This window comes from Grammomys surdaster, unplaced genomic scaffold (genome assembly GCF_004785775.1).
Source record: "Grammomys surdaster isolate TR1022 unplaced genomic scaffold, NIH_TR_1.0 126187, whole genome shotgun sequence".
Lineage (NCBI taxonomy): Eukaryota > Metazoa > Chordata > Mammalia > Rodentia > Muridae > Grammomys > Grammomys surdaster.
In genome coordinates, this window is record NW_021620993.1 from 5,249,583 (window position 1) to 5,270,390 (window position 20,808).

Sequence of the window (20,808 nt, forward strand, 5' to 3'; positions counted from 1 at the left end):
CTCTTACTGGGCCCTGCATGGATGGCGGGATGATCTGGGCAATGCCCAGCCTTGCAGAGACAGTGTGGAAAATTGGTAGAGCTATCTCCCACGATGGCGTCTCATGGGTGGCAGGGCTGGTATCTCTGGCCACCTGAGCTGACGGCTTGAGCTGGTGGCTGGCCGTTTCTAGCTGCGGCGTGCATGTGGCCTCTGGCCACAGAACATGGCAGCTGAGCTAGGCAGAGCCGCTGCAGTTTAGATAGTTGGTTGAACTAGTGGCCATTTTTAAATAATTACCGCAACACCCAGCTTTTATGCTTCCTAAAATTCCCTCTAATTTGTTACAGAATATGCTAATTTTTAACATTTATTTAAGCTGAGATGGTGGTACATGCTTTAGTTCTAGTACTCTGGAGGCCAAAGCAGGTAAATGAATCTCTGAGTTCAGGGCCATCCTGGTCTATGAGTTACCTATAACTCATTTTGAGTTATAGAGTTCAAGAATAGCTAGGGCTACACAGTAGGACCTTGTTTCAAAAAAACAAGAAAAAAATAAAAATAAAAGAAACATATATTCAGCTGCAATGGTACAGACTTGTATTCCTCACACTGAGAGGCTGAAGCAGAAAAATCATCACATGTTCAAAGACAGCTTAGACTACCTTAGGAGACCTTGTCCCAGTAGGCTGAGGCAAAAGAATTGCTACAAGTAGCTACACAGTTCCAGGCCAGCCAGGGGACATAGCAATGGTCTATCTTTAAAAAGAAAGGAAACGGGGATGAGGGAGAGATAGATGGACAGACAGATGAACTGACGGACAGAAAGAGGGAGGGAGGCAGGCAGGCTAGGAAGAGGGGAAAGTAAGTCAACTAGAGACCAAGGGTAGCTCAGGGTTAGAACTATGCAGGCTTAGCTCTATCCCCAGCAACACATTCGCACAGAAAGAAGAAGAGATTTTTAAAATAGAGAATTTGGGAAGTTTTTTTTACTCCTGTATATGACTGTCTCTGATGTTTATAAAAGTAGAGGTGGGGTAAGTACCTGCACAAGCACTGCACCAAAGGAGAGCATCAAGTGCCCTGCTCCACTGCTCTCCACCTCATTCCCTGGAGACAGTGTCTTTCACTAAACCTAGAGCTGAGCTGGTAGCCATCAAGACCCAGTGACCTTCCTGTGTCTGCGTGTCACAGAGATGGGGTTACAGGCATGCATGCAACCACATACGTTTTTCTGTGGATCCTAGGTACCTGAATTAAAGTTTCTTTGCTTGAGAAGTAACCATTCTTACCTGCTGAACCATCTCAACAACTTTAAACATTATGTGTGTGCGCGTGCACGTGTGTGTGTGTGTGTGTGTGTGTGTGTGTATACATGTATATATAAAATACATAACAATTTAGACTTATCAACTTGCTACAACAAGCAAGGGCAAATCAGAGCTTTAAAACCTATAATGAAAGCTGGGCATATATGGCACATGCCTTTAGCCCCAGCATTTGTGAGGGAGAGGCATCCAGATCTCTGGATATGAAGCCAGCCTGGTCTACATATTGAGTTCCAGGACAGCCAAAGATACATAGTGAGACCCTGTTTTGAAAAAACAAAACCAAACAAATAAACAAGACCAGACCTACAAAGCTCCCGGTGTGGCACACTCACCGCAGCCCCTGCTGGTGTGTGAATGTGCACAATACACTTGGCATCTGGTCGCGCAGCATAAATTGCAGAATGCAATGTGAAGCCAGCCTGATTTACTCCTAGGTTAGTGCTTCCACGATCTACTATATCTCCTTGTAGATTGACCTTAACCTGCAAATAAAGAAGCAAACCTTTAAATATCAAGAAGACGTCGATATACCCTTACTAGAAAACACTGAAAGCCAAGAAAAAGTGTCTATAACGTCTTTTAAAGGTTCCTCCTAAACTCAAACTTGTATATGTTCAGTTAGGGTCTGCAGCCAGACATGAGGGCACTTAAAGATCTAATAGAATCATTATAAACACGATGCCAAAGCGAAGGGTATTCTCACCAAGCTGGATGCAGTCACTTCACTGTAGAGAAGTCCAAAAGGTACGATGAGGAAGTGTTCCTGCTCAGAGTTCACTCTGGTCTATGGGAAAATGCCTGAGTCAGCACAGAAGTAGTTTTTTCAGAGGTAAAAATTACCTGTGTCACTTACAGGACACAGTCTCACAGGTGAATAATGACTAGGTAGGAACTAAAGCATACAGTCTATCACAGAGCTAGGATGACTGAACACTTACTGTACAGCAATTTAACTTATCAGATGTATACTGGTCACAATGAAAATCAACTTTATAGAAAACAAGCCAAACAACCCAGTTCAACATTCAACCTCTGACAGGTCATTGCAAGGCTATTCTGAGGCCACCAGTATAATGGCAAAATGGTGCCAAACCTCATTCTAGACAAGCGTCTCTACGTTTTCAAGGAGCTAGAGAAACGGTTCAAAAATTAAAAGCATTTGATGCTCTTACAGAGGACCTAGGTCTGCTTCCCAGAGTGCACATCAGGTAGTTCCCAACAACCTCTAACTCTAGTTCAAGGGGATCCACCCCCAGGCCATCCACCCCCAGTTCGGACTCTGTGGATACCTGCACACATGTGGTATATACACAGACAAGCAGGCACACATGCATACACATAAAATAAATCACACACACATACACATAAAATAAATAATAAATAAAAGTTTCCAACTAGATTTTGTTAATACACAAACCTGGAGGACAACGGGAAAATAGTAACATTCACAAATGAACACAATCTTTCCTCAGTGTTTGAGGTAGTTTTGAAAGTCCCAATACAAAAATGTCATCACCCTCTGGTTTCTCTGCATGTGTATGCCCCTCTTTCTCTCTACAATTCATTCAGCACAGAAAGGCACAATATACACAGCATATACCAGTAAAAAGAAGAGTTCCCCAGTTTGAGAGAGAGAGAGAGAGAGAGAGAGAGAGAGAGAGAGACCGACCTCATTTTCATAAGACTTAAGTATTCTCTAAAGGCCGGGCGGTGGTGGCGCACGCCTTTCATCCCAGCACTTGGGAGGCAGAGGCAGGCGGATTTCTGAGTTCGAGGCCAGCCTGGTCTACAGAGTGAGTTCCAGGACAGCCAGAACTACATAGAGAAACCCTGTCTCGAAAAAAAAAAAAAAAGAGAAAAGTCCTCATGGATTAGACATAAGCATGTTACATATCTGCTACACTAACAAACCCCATAGCATCAGCTAAGCTTAGGTACAGTATTTATAGAGGGAGTGAAAGAGAAAAGAAGAAGGGAGGAGAGGAGACAGTGGGGAGATTTAATTTCCTGGTTACTAATAGTTGGACAATTTTTCATGTTATAAAATAGTTTATTTTTCTATAAAGATAACGTTATTTTCTTGTATTTTGTTCATTTTATATTGATTTTCCACTCTTTTTCTTTTTTTCCTGAGGCCAGCCTGACCTCTACAGCAAGTTCCAAGTCAGCCAGAGCTATACAGTGCAATCCAGTCTCAAAGACAACAATATACAATTCTAATTGTAAGCTTAACATATTTAAATGTTTTAATAGAAAACACTTAAAATATCCAATCCTTAGTCTAAAGCAAAAGGTATTACACAGAAAATTCAGACATCAAGTGAAAGAAGGGCATTTCAGAGCAGATTTCTTCAGCAGTGGTGTCTGTCAGTACCCTTGTCTACCATCCTCCTGTGTAATGAGGATGGACAGCCTCAGACCCTCAGCCAACTCCTAAAACCCAAGCACATCCCAGCACTCAGGAGGAAGGGGTGGGCTGCCTGCTCCAGAGATGGATACTACATCCTCCATACCCAATGCACTGGCCAGACTATCACCTCAGAGCTTAACATTCCATGAAGTCTAGACTGGAGCTGGGACAATCACCTGTGACACTGCACAGGTGCTAAGACTTAACACAGGACAAAAAGGCCTGTGCACCAGCTAAGAATCACCAAGAAAGGATCCTCAGCCCAGTATCCCAGCTGGGCCACCTGGTTTGCCCTTTCCCTTCTCCGAGGCTTCTCTAAATCTGATACAACTTTAAAGATCTAAGTTGATCTATCCTCTCCAAGCCTCTAACACCTGTCAGCACTATAAAATCCCCTTAGCAGAAAATCCCTGACCCTCTTCCAGAGTAAGGACAAAATGACTCTTGGTACCTCGTTTTGCACCAATACTGTTAATATCTCTTTCCTGTTAAGTATCTATATAATAATATCTGGATAGTATGATGGTATCTAATGGTAAAACAAATAGATGTTATAAATCTTTACAACAAAACCAAAAATACTCTAAAATTTAAAAAGCCAAAAGGGAAGGATGGTTTCTTCTTCAAACAGTCTCTGATTTCAGTTGATAAAATAAAATCTTTTTGGTAACTTGAATTTTTTTAAACTCTGTATTAATAACTAAGCAGATCACTTATAGGCAGGACAGTAAACATTTAACTGGCATTTTAATTCTGTTAATGCCAAACAAATTACAAGTGAGAGGAGAGAGGCTTATAAATTTAAGTCAAAGTCACTAAAATAGCATTCACAACAGGGCGAGCTATACACACCATCTTAGAAACACACAAACAAGCCACTGTCAGAGCCAGGCACCACTTCTCCTACGCCTGTCACAGCTGTAACATCTGCCTAGGGTCAATTAGCATTAAATCTCCGTCTGAGCTTTCTGTCCAGTCTAGTTAGCTGGAAAGGCCAACAGATGGTCAGTGGCAAATGAACTAACTGACCTACTGTTCAGCTACCAAAGGTTACTACTGAGTTCTTTTTCACAATTTTCCTAAAGTAGTTTCAGTTCAGCCAGGGCTAGTCACCATTTAATAGTTTAGGGCATACCTACACAGCGCCAGACACTATTCCTGGTCCCAGGCCCACAAGAGGGAGCACAAAGCAGCTCTGCTTATGGAGCTGGTACTCCTGTGACAACTATGCCATCAGACTGTGCACAGATGGATATCAGTCACTGCTACATGGAAACAGGGCAGGATAACACTCTACAGAAGACTGCATTTTAACAGTGATGGAATGAGCAGACAGAAGGGAGGCAACCTGGCATCTGCAGTAAGGATCACACCACACTGCTAACAAGGAAAGCACTAGACCACAACTTCAGGTTTCACATTCCTCTGAGCCCAGAGGGAGCTGAAATAAGCACTCCTTATAAGCTCACATGTGGAAACCTCCACACATGTATATGAAGAAAAGGCTTAAGCGGTCTAAGAAGCAGCTGCTAACATCTGCTACCTCAAAACAAATAGCAATAATGGCATGACTATGGATTTTTCTTTAGACCTCGTAACACCTACAGAAGGTATACTTATTTTAATAAGTAGGAATTATAATGATCATTTTAAAAACTCAGTATTGTCAAGTTGGAGTCAGTCTAGGTCACATACTGAGTTAAAATCAGCCTCAAAATGTAGTAGAGGTGGAGGCTGAAGAGATGCTCAGTGGTCAAGAGTGCTGTTTTCTCTTCCAAGGAGATCCAAGTTTAGTACCAGCACCACAGAGTGGTTTACACCCCCTAACACTCTAGTTTCAAGGGATCCAACACAATCCTCTGGGCCTCGTCGAACATCTGAACGTATACAGGAAGACAGACAGATACACACACACAAATAAAGGTTTTAAAATAATGAAGCTTTTATATTTATATTAATATTTACATGGTGGCACATGCCTTTAACCACAGCACTCAGGAGACAGAGGCAGGCAGCTCTCTGAGTTCTAGGCCAGCATGGTCTACACAGTGAGTTCCAGGACAGCCAGGGCTCCACACAGAAACCCTGTCTCAAAAAACAAAGACAAACAAAAAGTAAAGTTCCTAAAATCCAGGTTGGGTAGGGAGGAGGAACCAAGAAGAAATTGAAACAAGCTTGAAAGCCAAAGGAAAAGAAGTTCAGAGAAAAGGGAAAGACAAAGCAAGCTGTTAGTCCTTAAGAGTCTAGAAGGAAGAAGGCAATGAATTTACAGGTGAACACAAGTGCGGCCAGGGCAACAAGAGTGCCCTTAATATTCTATGAAATGATGAAGATGATTACTCAAAGAAGGGCCAGATGTATGTATTTGTTTATCGAAACAGGGTCACATGGAGCTCACACTAGCATTCAAATAGTCAAGGATGATTTGGAATTCCATTTTTTTACATTCATTCATACATTCATTCATTCATTGGTGAAATGTGGTCATGTGCCACAGTACCTGAAGGCTAGAGAACAATTTGCACAAATTCTTTCTTCCTTCCTTCCTTCCTTCCTTCCTTCCTTCCTTCCTTCCTTCCTTCCTTCCTTCCTTTTCACCATGTGAGTTCCAGGGACTGAATTCAGCTAGCATAAACCCAGCAAAGAGCATTACTGAAATAATGGGTCATGAAAGCAAGCTAGACAGGAGAAGGTGAAGAATGGGCTGATTGGTTAGAAAAAGGGAGGACCCCTTGCACAAGGCAGGGCTCGAGCTGTTCCCTCACACAACCTGAGCTGGAACAATGGGTTAGCACAGAGAAAGCAGACAGCCAGTAACATCTGTTACAAAAATGAGGGGAGGACAGAGAGGCCCTGATAATGCTGGGAACGGAACAAAACTGGAGAAACTGAAAAACACACAGGCAGAGGGCTTTGACCAGAGTCAGGAAGAAATACTGTTATTCTTAGATTTGTAAGTCATAAATGAATTTTAGGAATGGCTTATAATTTGGTAAACACTCATTAATTAGGTTAGAAAGATGTTTTTAAAAACTACTCTCAAAACTTTTAACCCACACATGTCAATTCTTGTGTTCTGCAACAAGAAATGCAAAGAGAGGGTGTTGTAAGAGCTATTAAGCTATGTAAGAAAAGATGGCGCTATACACTTAAGAGGCTCCTCACCCTACCACTGTTGGGAGCCAACTCCTTGCAGAAAGCGGCTATCATCTTTGCAGCCATCTTGGGCCATAAATTTGCAGGTTGATACTTTGCCACCCTGACAAGAGACTTGTTTTTCTAGCATGATATGTTTGCAAACAACCTACAACAGCTGAGCACACTCTAATAAACATCTTGTTTTTCTCAGACATATCCTGGACTTCTTGTTTAGTGTCTCCAGCTGCAAGGCACTCATGGTAAAGTGTCTCCAGCTGCACTCCCCTGCTTGTGCTTATATACCCATAATTGCCTTTCAATAAAAGAGCCTTGATCAGACCCTCTGTCTTGGCTCCATTCTTCATGCCTCTTGCCCCTCCATCCCCCTCTCTCTCTTGCAGACCTGGTTGATTAACCTGTGGGCCGGGCCCCAGCGCCTCAGTGAACTAAGCTGCACTACTCAGTTACGAGTCGGAGTACTCACTGTGATGTGATTGTAGATTAGCTGAGACCACCCGAAGAGATCTGCCAGTCTGTAAAACGCTGCCAGCTTACACCGCAGTAACTTCTCCCCTTTGTCATACGCAATGGAATCAGATCCTCGAAGGTCATTCACAGGAGTAACCATACCAAGACCTAAAATAAAGAAAAACAAACGTCTAACTTTTTTATAATTTTTATTAGTATTTTATTTTTTGTATTTGTCAACTGTAAATCAATTACCACAGTCCTATTTATTGTCCATATTAGACCATAAAATTTCAGAAATTTCAATGACAGAAAGACAATGTTCTCTCTGGTATTAATATATAGTTCAAAAATAGGTAACAAAAATGTAGTGATATTTGTGAGATGCAGTAAAGAATAGATTAAAAGAAAATGTACAGCCTCTGGCTGGGGGCTGTTGGGTGCTAAATGTCAGGAAAAGCCTAAAAGCTAGACTGTAAGAAAAACCGAAGCCATATTTTGAAAAGATGTCCCACAGGTATTTCATCAGCGTGTAAGATGTGAATCTGAAAGAGCCAGCAGTTTGGTTGGTCCTTGAAAGATCTCTGAATGTTTTTGGTGGTCAGTTACTTCAGTGAGTATGTCAGGACCAAGTCATGAGGCAAGGACAAAGGCAAACTCAGTAAATGATATTTCCTCTAGCAATAATTGAGATGTGGTGATCAAGGACAGTGAAGTAGACCACACGTGTGACATCTGTCACAAGACAACATGGCACAGAGTATCAGTGTTCTGATCAGGCCTCAGACATGTGGCACATGATCAGTACATGAAAAGTGGGCTCAAGGATTTGTGGAAGGAAAAGGGACTGTAGTGAATACATGGATAAAAATGAGGCACAAGCAACAGCAATCATAGCTGGTAACGGACTTCTGAGTAATCAGATAAAAGAAAACGCATAGAACAAATGATTCTTCCTTGATTACTGTTTGGTACCTTCCAAATCATGTACTCTATAGTCGTATTTACCAGGTGGTGATGGCATATGCCTTTAATCCCAGCACTTGAGAGGCAGAAGCAGGCAGATCTCTGCTCTACAAATGAAATTCCAGGACAGCCAGGGTTATACAGAGAAACTCTGTCTCAACCCCCCTGCCCGCCCTCCCAAAAAAATCAAAACCCTCAATCCTGTACATTGTCCAGTGCATACTCACAGACTCATGTGGTTCCCATGAAAAAGCTTCAGAATTTTATCTGGAAAGTTACAGATCACAGACAAAGTCAAGAACTACTCACTCATGTTCAGAGCAGCCATCCCTCCTTGTGGGGCTGCCGGGTAGACGTTTGGTACACTTGCTGTCATGAAGTCTGCAATCTGCTGCAATGCCAGCAGGCCTGTGGGGTTCTTCCCCTTCTTAAACTGCTCTTGTATCATGGACTCCAGCTCTTCACAGAAGGCCTACAATGCATATTAAAATATCACACACTTTCCATTGGGAGTGTTATTATTTTATTAGAGTGAGTGTAGAACTGTCAGATAAATGTTGCTTTCATCCAGTGCCAGAGCAGCAAAGAGTGGTCTGAACATTTCACTTCTGAGAATATGAACTGATTTATTCCTTTTTATAAGTAATTTAACAAAATAAAAGCTTAAAACTTAGAACAGGATTCAAATAATGGAAATCAATTTTAAGAATATAAGAAATGCATTTAAAGATTTATTCATAAGGTAATTAATCTCAGCATCACAGATTTTAAAAAGTAGGCCACATTTCAGAAATTAAAAAACTGATTCAACATGCTGGGAATTCTACAGATGCATTTAACAGGAAAATCTTAAAATTAAATGGCATAAAACTTTTCTTGATATGTTTTTTGAGTAAAAAGGTAATATAGTCAGTTTTTATAAGAAAAAATTAAAATCTAAACTATAAAAAGATTAAAAGTATATCAAATGATAATTACAATTCTCAGGAAGAAGACTACTGATAACTTTTATATTCTACTTTGTGCTTTTTTGTATTTTCTTCAAAATAGGAAATTGTTTTCTTAAAGTAGTAAAGAACTGCATGGCAGTGCAAACCTGTTATCCTCTAAAGGAATCAGCTCAAGGTTATCGCAAGCTACACAGCTACAGAACAAGATAAAAGCAGCCTCAACTACATGAGACCCTATATAGAATAATTTTCTTCAGGTAGAAACAGAAAGATGGGCATGATAACATTCCTGTAGTCCTAACATCTAGGGGACTTAAGCAGGAAGACTGCAGGTTCAAGGCCATCTTGAGCTACATAGTGAGACTCTGTCAATTAAAGCATTAAAAAAAGGGGGGAAAAACCTCTATCTTTAATTAAATAACCCTAAATTAGGCAAAAGCATGCAGTAGAGAATGATTTTAACATGAAGCTATTGTTGTAATAGGAGAGATTTCTCTATGTTGCTGTGTTTTGGGTGTTTTGGAATAGAGTTTAACAGCTACCTAGCCATCGGTGGCCTGAACTCTCTATGTAGACCAGGCCTTGAACTTACAGTTATTCTCTTGCTTTGGCTTTTGAATACTGCGATTATAGGTGTATAGCACCTCACCTAGCTCAGGTATTTTTAACTTCCCTCAAACTGTTATAACTGATCAAATAGCTTAAAAGAAATCTTTTTTCCAAATAATTATAAATGATATCTCAGATGAAAACATGAATTCACAGCTACAGATCTGTCTTTGTTTTCAATGTGTAATTCAGGAGGATACATATAAAAACACAAAGACTAAATAAGTTGCCTTCCACTGAAAGAAGTATCATGGGGTACTTATCACCATGGCTGCAAGCTCAAACCCAGCCTGGACTATGTAAAGGAACTACTTAAAAAAAAAAAAAAGTTGAACACAATAATATGCTTAATAATAACTGAGACATTCAGTTTTAAAGGCTTCCTGTCCTCATGAATCCTCAGTCTGAAAAGTCAAACAATACATTTCAATGCTTTCCAAATATGCATTCATATCTATGGGAAATCCAACTCAACTGTGCTACCATTAGACTCTGTGTTAGGCACTGAAGACTCTGAGACAGGTAAGACAACCCCACCATCAAGGACTCAGTGAGCAGGAAGGGAGCAGGTTATGAGGTCTCACACTTGCAGCATTGCAGGCAACATTTACATGCAGGCACAGAGCTGGCTGAGGGATGAGTGAGGGCCTCAAAATACTTCCATGCTTACCTGGGTTTTACCTCCAGCCGCCGGTCACCGCCCAAGGCTCTTATGTGCTACTGTGGTAACAAATCCTGACGTCCAACATCTACACTCCAACCTCTCTCAGCTAGATCTCTCTCCTGTGTTCTCCATTCCCCGTCTCTCACTTCTGCAGTCACGCTCTGAACCTACTCAAAGCCACAAATGGACTCTCCGACTGGCCGCTTCTAGTATCCACATCACACTTTCCTCTACCCACTGTGATTCTAACATTCCCCACATTCCTCCTCACCTTCTCTATAGCCTGCTGTCCTCCATTAAGCTTAGATCCACAGTAATCATTTTTCCAATTCTACCATTCAAGTAGCAAAACCCTCGTGACTCATGTACTACTTTTCTTCCCTCTGCTACTGTTTTACAAAGGTAAAAGAAGGCATGAAAGCCAGCCCACATCAACACACTACCCTGTCTGCAAGCTCATGGCCTCTGACCTCAAGTTCCCCTTCACATTAACCTGACTAACTTGATTTTCCCTGCCCCTGTTTATTTGGTGAAGGCTAATAGCAAACATCATCCAAAAGAGACCAGATGGGCAAGGTGCTATGATAAGAAGCCTTGTGCTGGGCAGGGGTGATGCACACCGTTAATCCCAGGACACAGGAGGCAGAGGCAGAGGCAGAGGCAGAGGCAAACAGACTGCTGTGAGTTTGAGGTCAGCCTGGTTTACAGAGCAAGTTCCAAGACAGCCAGGGCTACACAGAGGAAGAAGCCTAGGAAGCTTCTTTTGCCACCTAGAAATCTCACACTGGGCAAGACACAGGCTCGGGTTATGGGAATATCCCCACCCATTCAACACATACCACACAAGCTGTTTACACTTGATACAACTACTGCTGCCCTCGTGCCCGCCACCAGCATCTTCACTTCTTCCTCTGCCACGTGCTCATCCAGTATGTCAACAACATTTCCACCCCGACAGTACGATTCCCTCCCTCGTCAAATCCAAAGGCCTTCTATAGAATCCTCACAGGAACCTGGACCTTGCTCTTGGTCACAGTCTACAGCATGGGCAGGCAATACTCAAAGTCCAGCACTTTCACATACATTTAACCACCACTGAGGTTCCCCAGGGTTCTGGCCCAGGATGCTCGCCACGGACCCACACTGGCTATACAGGAATCACCTATTCAGTCAAACAGCTGGAAGGACCCCTACAGGACCTTCTCCTGAAGTAATCTCTCTCAGCTTTCTTTGAGACAAGACCTCACTGTGCATCCCTGGCTGGCCTGAACTCACAGAGATCTGTCAGACTCTGATTCTGAATACTAGGATTAAAGGCATTGGCAACTATGCTGGGGTGGGACTGTCTTCTCTCCTTTCCCTCTTTCCCCTCTCTTCCCTCTCCCTACTCTCTACTTTTTCTAAGCTTTGTATTCATTGAAAAGTTAAGACCTGCCTTTATTACATTCTTGCCACCATGATATTCTAAGAATACAGAACCAAGTAACTAGGGACAAACCCTCTGAAAGTCAAAATAAATTCTCTTTTTCTTGTAACACTTTTTTTTTGGGGGGGGGCAGGCACTTAGTCATGGCAACAAGAAAAGTAAGTAATACGGTAACACTCCTACCACTGCATTGGTTCCGTGGCACACCCTGCTCCATGACATCGCTGTGGGACTACTCCGGCCACCAATATTCCAAAGGAAAAGAGACCTACACCATGTCAATACATACTTTTCATATAACACAAGCCTATGTTTAATAAAACCAAATAAACCAAACCAAAAAAAACTTTAGAGAGTATGGTAGTTCCAGATGTAAAAGAAAAACAAGTTAAAAAGACAGAACAGAGAGCCCTCAGTTTCCCTCATTGTTAGCACCTGATATTATTAGTTACTATATTAGTGAATTTTCTGTTACTGTGATAAAACACCATGCCCAAAAGGGAACTATGAAAGAGATTATTTTCGGTTATGGTTCCAGAAGTCCATCATGGCAGGGAGGCATGCAGCAAGCAGGCATGGTAGCAGGAGCAGGAAGCTGATATCTATCTTCAGCCATGAGCATGAAGCAGAGAGAACAAACTGGAAGTGGTACAATACTATTCTCACAGCCCACTCACAGTGGTGCTCCTCCTCCAGAAAGGTTCTACCTCCCAAAGGTTCTACAACCTCCGAAAACAAAGCCACCAACCACATATCTGAATACCTGAGCTGTGGGGGACATTTTCATTCAAACCCCCACAATTACCAAAGTATTGTTGTCAAAAGGAAGGAGACACAACAGGTGCACCTTTAATGAAACCCAGGCTGTACATGACTGTACTGCCTTCTCTACTGTCCCTCCTTGATCTGTTCTAGAGTTCACACTGGACTAGCAATACTCCAGTGCTCTCTGTGGTCTAAATACTTTGTGAGGAAGCATCTTACTCCCTGTCCCTTACACCCTCAGAGCCAGGCACAGTCCTCTGCACACTAGGTGTGCTGAATTCAGATTCTCCCTTGGAGCCAGGCACACTCCTGCACACACTAGGTGTGCTGAATTCAGTCTCCCTCTACCTCTAGTCACAGTCGCTCAGCTTCTTGGGTTCTCCTAGCTTCTTCTCCTTCTGACTTCCTCTATCCCTCCATCATTCTACCTTGTAAGTGAATCTCTAACAAGTCTCTCTTTCCACCCTGAACCTAATTACAGTTCTTACTCTCTTCCACTTGGAAGATGGCTACTACGTACTGAAGCCAGAATCACCTCCTTAAACTTGAATTCTGTCTGTTCCCTGTCAGCAATCTCCAGTACCTCCATAATATTTAGAGAACAGTTCAAGTTTCTATTTCAACCTCCACAGCCTTCCAGAATCCATTTGAGGTATCCTCCCTCCATGCCACCAATCACACAAACTTTTGTCTCTTCAAGTCTCCCCAAGCACACCCCTACCCAAGAATTCACCTAAGCCTACTTTTCAAGCTGGAAAGTCTCTGTTCTTGATACCTACATGGCCAGGTCCCTCATGCTATGGAGTCAGGCTAACAAACGCTCCTCAGAGAGGCCTCTTCTGACCAGAGCCGCCCTTGGTTCCAGCACTCCACTTTTAGCACAGCACATGATTGTGTTTAATCATTGACTGCCTTCAACTGGAATGTCTACACGTGTCCTTTATATTCATCAAGTTCCGTACAGATCTGAGCACTTTCTCATTATACCTTGATAGCAATACAGTCAAACCCAAACTACTAGAGCTCTCCCTCACAAGCCTTGCTTACTGCTAAGTCCTCAGTTCAAATCCGTATGTCCTCACAGCATACAAGACAGTATCATTTTCAAAAGTCAATGACACGTTCCAAAAACACTAACAGGACAAAGCAAAACCAGATTAGAAGGAAGGAAGGGAAGAGACTGCAGCACAATAAGGGTAACATACTCAACAGGAAGAAGCTGCGGGGACAGGGCTACTTTAATTGCGTGTCATCTAGAAGACACTCGGTAGGTACGACTGTGGCCCACAGTGATGACTGTAACAAACCAGGTGCGAGTTACTAGCTTAGCTATGACCGAGAGCCAGTGAAGGCCACACGAGTGCCCCTTATTCAAAAGATTCGGGATGGAATGAGAATTAGTTCAGATTTTGGAGTATGTGCACAGGCTTTATCAGTTGATCATACAAACATCTCAAATCCAAATGTTTTATCCAGTACGGTGACGCTTCAAATACTTGTCTTGGATTTTTGAAATAGGGATGCTTGGCCTGTATTTTGAAGAAAACAGTGAATTTTACATTGTTACAATGTACAATTACAATTTACAAGTGTTTATAAAAAACACTTTAGATAAATAGTGAAGACAGTTCAAAGTAGAAGTAAATATCCTTTGTAATTCTAAAATCTTCTATTTATGTCTGCTATCACAAACAAAACTTGTTGAATTTTTCAACAAGTTTCTATAAACATGAACACTGACATGCTATGTAACAAGAACTGAGTGTCCCATTCAAACAACAGGCCCTTAGCACAGGGATCACAAGGAAACTGGCCAAATTCATTCTAAACAAGTGTTTTTCTTACAGGACTTTGTAGAATCATAGACACTCTCTTCTTCTGCTCCATCATATTGAAGTCCTGACGAAGGTCTGGTGCCATGTTCCTCTCCCGCAAATATTCTGGATTGTTCTCATCAACTCTGTCAAAGTACCTCTCCTTGTGAGGGGCTGTGGTTGGAGGTGGTGAGGTCACCACTGCGGCCCGCGTGTCACCGTTCATTGCACAATTTTCCTAGAGTCCTACAGAATGAAGATAAAAGACATTTTTGTGTTCAAATCAATGCCCATTAGGATTTCATTATGAGGACATCAACCTCGGAAATCCATGCTTCTATGTGGAGATACGCTGACTCCTTTATGGTTCAGAAGCACATGACTGGCCAATCCTTCCCTTCCTTCCACTAATCAATGCTGTATTTTGTTCTAGCCATCGTTTGTTTATTAGAGCATAGAAGAACAATCTAACAATGCTATTATCTATGTCCTCTGACAAATCCAAAATGAATAAGAAATCTAAACTTGACCATATGATAATTTATCCTACATTTGGAAGTGTTAAGGAAAACCTTGTGTTTTGTTTTTTGTTTTGTTTTTGGGTTTTTTGTTTTGTTTTGTCTTTTGGCTTTGTTTTGTTCTGTTTGTGTGTGTGTCTGTTTTTTGAGACAGTCTTTCTAATGTCCCTGCTGTTCTGGAACCCACTATGTAGAGCAGGTTTGCCTCTGGAGTACAGGGGTTCAAACTGCATTACCACATCCACTCCAGCAACCTTCCTCATTTTTAAAGAAAACATCTGGCTACAGTAATTCATGTCTATAATCCCAGCTCTATTTTCCCCCGGAGACAGGGTTCCTCCATGTAGCCCTGGCTGTCCTGGAACTGACTCTGCAGACCAGGCTGGTCTCAAACTCACACAGATCCACTTGCCTCTGACCCCTAAGTGTGCTTGAGATGTACAAGAAGGGGATCAGGAGTTCAAAGTCATCACAGGCTATCTAGTGAGTTCCAAGCCAGTCTAGACTACATGAGACCCTGTCTCAAAACAAACAAAAAATTAATTCAGCTGGAGAAACATCAGGACTCAGATTCAAACCAAAGCAATGTAGCTCAGAGCTTTGTTTTGTTCCTAAACTCTCTAAACGGTACCATACATGACAAAGATAACAAATGCAGTCATGGCAAAGCCCTAAGACACAGGTAACAATGCCCTTCAAGAGACAGGAAGCTGAGGCTTGAGACAGCTCAGCAGGTAGAGAGAACTTGTGACTCTTCCCATGTACTCAAGATTTGTTCCCAGCACCCACATCGTACAGCTAAAAACCAGCTACTAGTGTCAGCTCCCTCTTCTGACCTTCTCAGGCACCCAAGCATATTCACACAACCACAGACGAGTTTTAAAAGAAAAAGATGGGAAGGTCACAGATGAGAAGACTGGCCTTCAACTACCACAGACTTAATCGGTCTGGTATTGACCTTCGTAATGATATCATATGAATGAGTGTGCACACATGAAGCATGCATGGAAGAAGAAAACGTCTAAGACAGTTTTCCCCTTCCATCAAGGGCTCCAGATCACCAATACTCCAGATCACCAATACTCCAGATCACCAATACTCCAGATCTGTGTATTCACAGCAGTCACCTTTACCTGCTGAGCCACTTTGTGGATCCTACCTTTGTGTTTTTAAAGACTAGGTCTCACTCTATAATCCAGGGTAACTTCAAACTCACAGCAATCCTGCTGCCTCTGCCTCCTCAGTGCTAGGAGGTATTAAAGGTATGCAACAACACCACCATCCAGCAAAAGTACATGTAATTTTAAAGTCAAACAATAAATAAATGTCTTCAAAAAAAATTATGTTCTATGGTTCTTTATCAAAACATGAGGATCTCTCATTCTCCTGTTAGATGCTTTTAGGGCCTAAAAAAACATCCTTGGGCCTCAAAGGCTTCATCGGCACTGGACAGAGCACTCTGCTCTCCTCCTTAAGGGAAAACAATCATAGGACATTAAGATAGCTGGGTCTTTTCTACAATGTCTAGCAACCACAATGGCCACCCCTGTCTAGAAAATTTAACAACAAAAAAAAAAGTTAGGGTAGTGTTAGTACAGGGAAGAATGGAGTCATGTGAGATTTCTGAGTGTTTGTGAGAAATCTCCAAGAAACCAAGAAAAGGATAGGTGATCTTAGTTTCTTCAAAAACAAGGAACTGTTCTTGGAATGTGCTTTCATGCCGCTCCCAGGTGTAACCAAAAGTTTACTTCAGATTAAGCAGCAGTCAGTTGTTTACATGCTTCTATGGAAAACCATTTCCGCCTTGTGCAACCTGCCCTTGTGATTGTAGACTTTACTGATACGACTTCTCTTACCCTCAGTGGATAAGCTGTCCAATACTCTAAATAAAGGTCTATTTGCTAGTGCATGAGACTTTAGTCTCCCTCATTTATCGGCTCTGTCCTCCCAGGGTCCACTGCCAGCTACAGCAGTAAACGATAAAAACCACAGAGTTGTTTTTTCTCCTATTCTTAATTTTGTGTATGTGCATATGGGGGAGGGGCACACGTGTGTAGGCAAAGCATATGGAAGCCAGAGGTCAGCCTCCGATGTCCTTCCTGAGACATTATCTGCCTTTTTTATTTTAATCAAAAAATAAAGTAAAACTTTTAAAAATATCCATTGGAAGAAGGGCAGAGTGTGAAGAATTGAGAGGACAACCTGAAGGAATCCAGTGGACAGCCCACACCCAGAAACATGTAAGTGGGACAAAGGAGATTCAACAGGTTATTAAAAACAAAAACAAACCAAAAGGACCTAAGCTGTGGCAGAAGGGATGGGTACAGGAGGAGTGAGAGGAGCCATAATGGGGGTAAATAAAATCAAAATAGATTTGATGAAATTCTCAAAGACAATAATTGTTTTTAAAGTCTTGGTACTAGAGTACTTGCTGTGGGCTGAAAAGATGGGTATTAACGGGCTAGAAAGATGACTGACTAGGTAGTTTAAAGTACTGGCTGCTCTCCAAAGTACCCGAGTTTGGTTCCCAACACACATGTGGCAACTCACAACCATATGTAACTCCAGTTATAGGATATCTAACTCTCTTTTCTGGCCTCCAAAAGCACTGTTCATTTGTGGTATATACTCATACATATAAAAAAATAAAATATTTTTAGTAAAGGGTCTTAGGACTGGAGAGATGGCTTAGCTGCTAAGAGCACTTGCTGCTCTTGTAGAGGATCCGAGTTCAGCTCCTAGCACCGATATTTTGGCTCAAAACCATCCATTAGGTTCAGCTGCAGGGAATCCAGTGCCCTCTTCTGATATCCAAGGGCACCTGACTTGTATATAGTGCATCTACATACAAACGGGAAAACACTCATGCAAATCAAATAAAGTAATCTCTGGGACCTGGGAGTCCTGTCAAGTGGGGCCAGCAGATTAAAGGTCAAGTAACACCTATAAATAAGCATATAGAATTTAGGTTAATATCAATCATAGAAAAAAATACTCTTGGCTAGCAAGATGGTTCAGCAGGTAAATGTTTGCCACTAAGTCTGACAACCTGAGTTTGATCACCAATATCCACATGGCAAAAGAAGCACACGGATTTCCACAAGTTGCCTAATGAGCTACACACACACACACAAACAGACACACACACAAGGAGGGATAGAGGCAGGAGGGAAAAAGGGAGAAAGAGAGAGGGGGAGAGAGAGAGAACAAAAGACAGAAAAAATTCTATACCTGCCGGAGTTACACAGTATCAATGCGCTTGTTTAAAATGCACTGACTTCCTGCCATGGTGGCTCATGCCTGTGATTCTAGCAATAGAAAGGCTGAAGCAAGTTCAAGACTAGAGACTAGGCAGAACTATATAGTGAGATTCTCTCTCAAAAGCCAAACAAACAAACATTATTCTTTTTTTTTTTTTTTTTTTTTTTGGTTTTTCGAGACAGGGTTTCTCTATGTAGCTCTGGCTTGTTCTGGAACTCACTTGGTAGACCAGGCTGGCCTCGAACTCAGAAATCCACCTGCCTCTGCCTCCCAAGTGCTGGGATTAAAGGCGTGCGCCACCACCGCCCGGCAAAACAAACAAACATTATTCATTGAAAAATAAAAAGTACAATTTCTAAATTAATAGGAAAAAAGAAAATGATAACACTGTATTATGCTATTTCTGTTTATTACAGGGTATCATGCTGAAACCCAAGCTATCCTGGAGCTTGTGGCAATCCTTCTGCCACCGTCTCCTAGGTGCTGGGATTGCAGGAATGAACCACCATCCCTGACAGTACTATGTGCTTTCAGCATGCTATGTCATGGATGCAGGATGAGCGGAGGTCAGAGACCAATTTAACACAGTTCTCTCTCCACACATGAGTTCTGAAGATCAAACTGAAGTTGTCAGGTTTGGCAGTAAGAACTCCTACTCACCAAGTCATCTCACCAACCCTCACATTTCAGTATTTTAGTAATTCTTGATTTAAACACTAAACATCCATCGTTTTTCTTCATATGTAATGCAGATGTGAACTCTTAAAATATGAACATAAAAATATAGGAAACACTATAAATTCATTTTTTTAAATGTGTGTTTATGCCATAGCAAGGTCAGAGTTCAAAGGAGAACCTGTGGGAGTCTATCTTCTCCTACCATGTGGGTCCTAGGGATCAAACTCAAGTCATCAGGTTTGGTAGTAAGTGCCTTACTGGCTGACCATCTCACCAGCCCAATCTCCCCATTTCTATTAACCCCGAAGATTTAAATATTTCCACTGCTGCTGCATACCATATTATAAGTAAGGTGCATGGAAACAAAAGATGCAAATGAAGAAGTAGATAAAACATTCTTGGTATCATGATGGAAACTGTGGCATCCTGTGGATTGGCAGGCAGAGAGTGCTACAGGGAGAGGAGGAAGAGAAGGAGGGGAGAAAGAAGAGGAGGAGGGGGAGGAAGAAGAAGAGGGAGAGGAAGAAGAAGAAGAAGACGAGGAGGAAGAGGAGGAGGAGGAGGAGGAGGAGGAGGAAGAGGAGGAGGACTCAAATGTTCCCTGCACTGTGTGCCTGGCTCAAGGCCTCCTGTAGCCAAAGCTCATTATTCTTACTTCCCTAGAAGCAACTTTTAGATAGGGCCAGAGTCTCTGTAAAAAAGTTTGCTGCCCAAGTCTATGGCCCAGGGAAGAACAGAAAATACATTTCTAGTTCATTTTTTAAATGAACCCTAGGAAAGCATTTCGCGTACACCAAGGCCTCAATTAAGACTTTGTTCTTAGCCAGGCAGTGGTGGCTCACACTTTTAATCCCAGCAAAGGCAGGTGGATCTCTGAGTTCAAGGCCAGCTTGATCTACCAAGTTCCAGGACAGCCAGGGCCACACAGAGAAACCCTATCTCAAAAAAAAGAAAAAGAAAACAAAACAAGACTTTGTTCTTCAGTGAATGATGATACAAAAGACAATGCTGGGTTGTTGTTGTTGTTGTTTTTAAGATTTACTTATTTTGGTCAGAAGGTAGTGGTACACACCTTTAATCCCAACACTTGGAAGGCAGAGGCAGGCAGATCTCTATAAGTTTAAGGCCAGCCTGGTCTACAAAGCAAGTTCCAGGATACACAGAGAAACCCTGCCTCAAATTACTTTATGTAAATGTGTTTTTTGTCTGCAAGTCTATGTGTGTACCATGTGTGTGCCTGATTCCAATGGAGGTCAGAAGAGGCTCCAGATCCATCTGGAACTGGAGTTACAGATGGTTGTGAGCCATGATACAGGTGCTGGGAACAGAACCTGAGTCATATGCTCTTAACTAATACACCATCTCTCTAGCCCATAACAAACTTTTCTTGGAAAAGGGTTCTATGAAGGCTCCTCTGCATTCAAAATACTGCTGCATCTTAAGACATAATCAGCTGGAAGGTGGGGCCTCTGCTGGAATGGATGTCATTTTAAACAAACTTGGAGGAGTCAGGACTGACACTACCCAGGCAAAGGGCTGGAACAGTGCAACATGGTGAGAACCCATCTAGAACCTTGGATGGCTCAGCTCAGAAGACCTGGGCAAATGTACGGCTCTGAGAAACACAAAAACATGGAGAGGTTTTGCTAAAAGGGATGCTGCCAATCAATAAAAGGGAATCCCTATTATCTACTGAAGTGCGCAAATCCAAACTGATATAGTCTTCCCCAAATAAAATGATAATCTGCAATCTCTCAAGCTTTCTTATCCTTTGTCTAGCAATGCAATTCTCCATTACCACAAAGGAAGGAAGGAAGGAAGGAAGGGAGGG

The 20,808-nt window shown here is 42.1% G+C and overlaps 1 protein-coding gene across 3 annotated transcripts in view; it reads right to left on the bottom strand.

The window, feature by feature from the left end:
- Positions 1–20,808, bottom strand: part of Add1 (adducin 1) — a 64,670-nt gene that overhangs the window by 20,508 nt on the left and 23,354 nt on the right. For all 3 annotated transcript variants that reach the window (XM_028758251.1, XM_028758253.1, XM_028758252.1), the window contains exons 2-6: positions 14,552–14,766; positions 8,602–8,764; positions 7,343–7,494; positions 2,014–2,094; positions 1,643–1,792 (exon numbers count right to left, since the gene is read on the bottom strand). In XM_028758251.1, coding sequence (XP_028614084.1) covers positions 1,643–1,792; positions 2,014–2,094; positions 7,343–7,494; positions 8,602–8,764; positions 14,552–14,746 — 741 coding nt within the window. In that variant the 5' untranslated portion in view covers positions 14,747–14,766. The remainder of the gene's footprint in view (positions 1–1,642; positions 1,793–2,013; positions 2,095–7,342; positions 7,495–8,601; positions 8,765–14,551; positions 14,767–20,808) is intronic.